General features: G+C 52.8%; 1 protein-coding gene across 1 annotated transcript in view; it reads left to right on the top strand.

The window, feature by feature from the left end:
* SDCBP2 (syndecan binding protein 2) overlaps positions 1-3,194 on the top strand; it is an 18,597-nt gene extending 15,403 nt beyond the window's left edge. The window contains exons 7-10 of the mRNA XM_011384537.2: positions 25-200; positions 279-450; positions 2,375-2,466; positions 2,717-3,194. Of these exons, the coding sequence (XP_011382839.1) occupies positions 25-200; positions 279-450; positions 2,375-2,466; positions 2,717-2,771 (495 nt within the window). The 3' untranslated portion in view covers positions 2,772-3,194. The remainder of the gene's footprint in view (positions 1-24; positions 201-278; positions 451-2,374; positions 2,467-2,716) is intronic.
* Positions 3,195-4,144: the final 950 nt, after the last annotated feature.

The raw sequence follows: 4,144 nt of genomic DNA on the forward strand, positions 1-4,144 counted from the left end.
TGACTGGGGCCCTACTTCTCCCAGGGGCTCTTTGTGCAGTTGGTCCAGGCCAATACCCCTGCGTCCCTTGTGGGGCTGCGCTTTGGGGACCAGATCCTGCAGATCGATGGGCGTGACTGTGCCGGGTGGAGCACAGACAAAGCCCACCGAGTGGTGAAGAGGGCATCGGCCGAGAAGATCATCATGGTGGTTCGGGACAGGTGAGCAGCCAGCCCCAGAAGCCTCCCTGTCCACCCCCAGTCAAACCCTGGGCCCAGTTAACTATCCCTTCCTCTCAGGCCATTCCAGCGGACTGTCACCATGCACAAGGACAGCAAGGGCCACATTGGCTTTGTCATCAAGAAGGGGAAGGTGGTTTCTGTGGTCAAAGGGAGTTCTGCAGCCCGCAACGGGCTCGTCACCAACCATTGCATGTGTGAAGTGAACGGGCAGAATGTCATCGGGCTGAAGGTAGGTGGCGGCCAGCTCCGCCTTGGAACTTTAGAAGTAGGCAGCTGCTGGGTGAGGGGAGGGTCCCTGTCTGCAGGCAGGCAGCTGCCCCCATCTGAACCTCAGTTTCCTCACCCTAAGATTGCTGCGAGGATTCAATAAGACAAGGTACATGGAGCTCTGAGCACAGTGCCAGGCACATAGTAAATGCTCAATAAATATTATCTATTAATACTAACACATCGAGGGCAGAGGTGTGACGGCATGTGTGAGGACACAGGTGCCCAGGTAGCTACTGGCTATATGGACACCTCCCTACTCTGGGCGGCACTTCTGTCTGCATCCTGGATCCCATTCAGTAATAGGAGTATTTTAGAAAATTGCTTTTCAGAAATCCATTTCTGACCTATGTTCATTTTTTGAGGGTGTGTGTAGCAAGTTTTACTGTTGAAAAACAAGAAGGAGCAAGTGGTCTAGAGTCAGTGCTATGGACGTGGACTGAGGGATGGGTGCCTTCAGGGAATGGACCATGGAGGATGAAGAATCATGTGGCTTTTGGTCCCTGAACAGTGAAAGTGGTTTTATCCTGACTTGATGTCACCTGGACTGAGAGTGGCTCAATCCCAATTGTGATTTAGAGTGAGGGTTCTTCTCGTCCTGCAGCCAGGTCTTTGGTCTCACGTGGCAGGGCTCCCCCTGCAGAAGTGGCGTGGGTGGTGGCACTCACTCCATAGCTGGTGCAGTCTTTTAAGCCAGTTCTCCACCCCTCACAAGAGCCATCACCAAGCCATCCCTGCTACATATGTTTCCCTGTGCTTGACAGCCTCCCCTACCCTCCCTGGAGGCTTGTTCTGGTGGCTCGTGAGCATTGTGATCAGGAGGTTCTTCCAAATACCTGTCTAGGGTCACTCCTGCTGCATCCTTCCCATCCCTCAGGGATCAGGCATGACAGTCCAAAGGGAACGCACTATACCGAGAAAGTTGAGTACACGAATACCAGTTCCGAGTAGCTGGCTCTTTCAGATATTAGTGAATTCGCTCCTTTCAAAGCATCACAGTTCTTTAACTGTTCTCGAGAGCAGTCATTCTATATGACTTTCATCCTCCCTAAAGGCTCAAGGCTTCATTATGGACTTACCAGTTCATTGTGGACTTACTCCTGTCAAAGCATGGTGTTGCGAGGCTCTTAGGACTGGGCTTGTCCCTTTTCTGAATGGTTCCAGATAGCTACGCTTCTTGAGATTATTTACCTTTTCAAAGTTTTTCTATTTTCGCCCTGTGGCCATCACTAGTCCTATCTAGCACTTCTCCCATTTATCCGGGAACAACTAAGAAAACAAAAAGCAAGTTAGAGATATGAGTAAAGTCAAGGCCACCTGTCTCTGAGTAAAGGCCAGAGGCTCTTCTGTTGCCGTAGCTTTAGCTTTTGGACTGTTTGGCACACTTTGCATAGACTTATCATTTCTCCCCAGGATCTCAATGGCTTCTGCAGGTCTTGCTCTTTTTACTTGCCAGCAAAATGTAAGAGGGAGGTGTCCCAGGTGGGCTTGCCTCAGGCTGGCTGGCCCACAGGAGCCCAGCAGGTGGTGGGTATGCCCGATGTCCCCCACTGCGCTGTCATTCTCTTCCTGCTTTGGAGCCAGGACCCAAGTGTGACTGGGGGAGTAGCGTGCGTGAGGCCCTATTATGTTTCGGGCCCACATAACTGGCCCTTGAAGTGAGATGGGGGCAGTGTGCTCATTTTACCAAGGAGATCCTCAGAGCCCACATTCTTGCTCAAGCAAGGCCTCACCGGAGTGTCTGCCTGGGACCCTCACTTAAGGGGCCGCCCTGCCTCTGCAGTCAGGTGTTAGCAGCATCCTCTAGCAGGGGCCATGCTGACTCCTCCACAGAGGTCCCCCACAAGACGATATAAAGAAAACAGGCTTGCTTGCCTCCTCTCCAGGACAAAGAGGTCACAGAGATTCTGGCCAAGGCTGGGAATGTTGTCACCCTGACCATCATCCCCACCGTGATCTTCGAGCACATGGTCAAAAAGTAAGGCTGCTCCCTTCCTTCCTGCTTACCTCCCACCTCCCCACTGCCCCAGGTCCTCAAGGCTCACGCAGGGCACAGCCTAGCCTGCCCTTCCCTCCCCTCTCCTCCCTTCAAGGTGGCTGGTGACTTCTGATGATTTGAAAGTCTTAGAAATAAAAGTAAAGGCCCGCATGGGATGCAGTCCGCGGACAGGTGGGGGTGGCGTGGAGGCACTGCCGGTTTTGGCCACTGTCATCGTTGCTGTATCTAGGTTGTCTCCGACCCTGCTCCACCACACCATGGACCACTCCATCCCAGATGTCTGAAGCCACAAGAGGGCAGGCAGCTCAGCCCTCCCGCCCTCCTGCAGGAAAGGAAGACTCTTCAAGGATGATGGGTGGCAGAGGCCTGCTGCCTGGGGGCAGGGATGTCTTGACAGGGGCGTGTTCCAGGTGGGGTGACATCAGACCATGTCTGTCATTTATAACACAGGCCTCCTTTATGCCTCAGACTCTAAACTAGACTAAGGCAGGGGCAAGGCCCACAGGCAGCGGATTCTCTGTGCTGGTTTAAATGCTGGACACGTAGGCAGGCCGGCTAAACACTTCCTGAGGTTGCAGCTGGGTCCCTTTTCAAGATTTTGTCCTTACCAGAAAAACAGTTATGTTTTGAAAGAACGGAAATACCTTTGTGAGAATTTTTTCTTTTTCCTTTACTTGATCTTTGTCACGAACTGTATATAGTTGTAACCCGTCACTGTCTTTTGAATAAAGATTTGATTTTAAATAAAATTCCTTCCTCAAAAGTAATTGAAAACTCCAGAATTTCAATCCCATGACATGCCAGGGCCGGTTTTCTTTTAAGCAGTCATGAGACCAAGGCCTTTTCTACACATTGCCTCTGAGAGCAGTGATTTGGCTCTGCCACCGTCACATGCTGCCTGCGGAGGCAGGAATGACTGGAGTGGGAACCAGCGTGAGACTCTAGAAGAGGGGCATTGGCTTTGGAGCGTCCCCTGCTCAGTGGCCTTGGACTGTTTCTGCATGTGCAGAATAGGCATGGGAACTACCCTGGGGGTGCTGGAGAGGAGGGAGTGCAACAGGGTCTAACACTCAGGGGGACCAAAGGGAGGTGCCTCTAGATCCTTTCTCTGACTCCCAGGAGGGGCGTGGGTCCCAGCTGCCCACAGTGGCTGCAGGGCAGAGCTGAACCAGCATGCAGCCATCTCATTCCCTTGACCTTGGAAAAGAGCTCTGCTACTCAGCTTTCTCTAGTGCGCGCACGTTATGCCTCCCATGCAGGCAGGGACAGTTTGAGCCATTTTCACTCCAGCCCCCCGCCCCCCCCACCCCGCCCCAAGATGATATAAAGAAAACAGGCTTAGGGGCTTGTGTGTTTTCATGCTTTAATCCAGAGCTGTCTGCTGCGGGCACAACTCTGTCTGAACAAAAGGACAAAGGAGACAAAAGTGAAGACCCCTCCCTCCCACCTCCCTCCTTCCCGGATCCCCTGGATTCTGTCAAGGGGATGGCCGAACATCAGAGTGCACTGTGACTTGTTTGCACTGTGCTCCTAGGTCGGAGAGGGGATTTGAGTTCACTGGGCAGAGGCCCCTCGGTAGACCTTCGCCCCAGAACCTTGTCATTTGCCCACCCCTCCCCAAGGCGCTGTCAGATACCCCTGTGCTAGTGGCGACTGG

Source organism: Pteropus vampyrus, unplaced genomic scaffold (assembly GCF_000151845.1).
Source record: "Pteropus vampyrus isolate Shadow unplaced genomic scaffold, Pvam_2.0 Scaffold585, whole genome shotgun sequence".
NCBI classification, from domain to species: domain Eukaryota; kingdom Metazoa; phylum Chordata; class Mammalia; order Chiroptera; family Pteropodidae; genus Pteropus; species Pteropus vampyrus.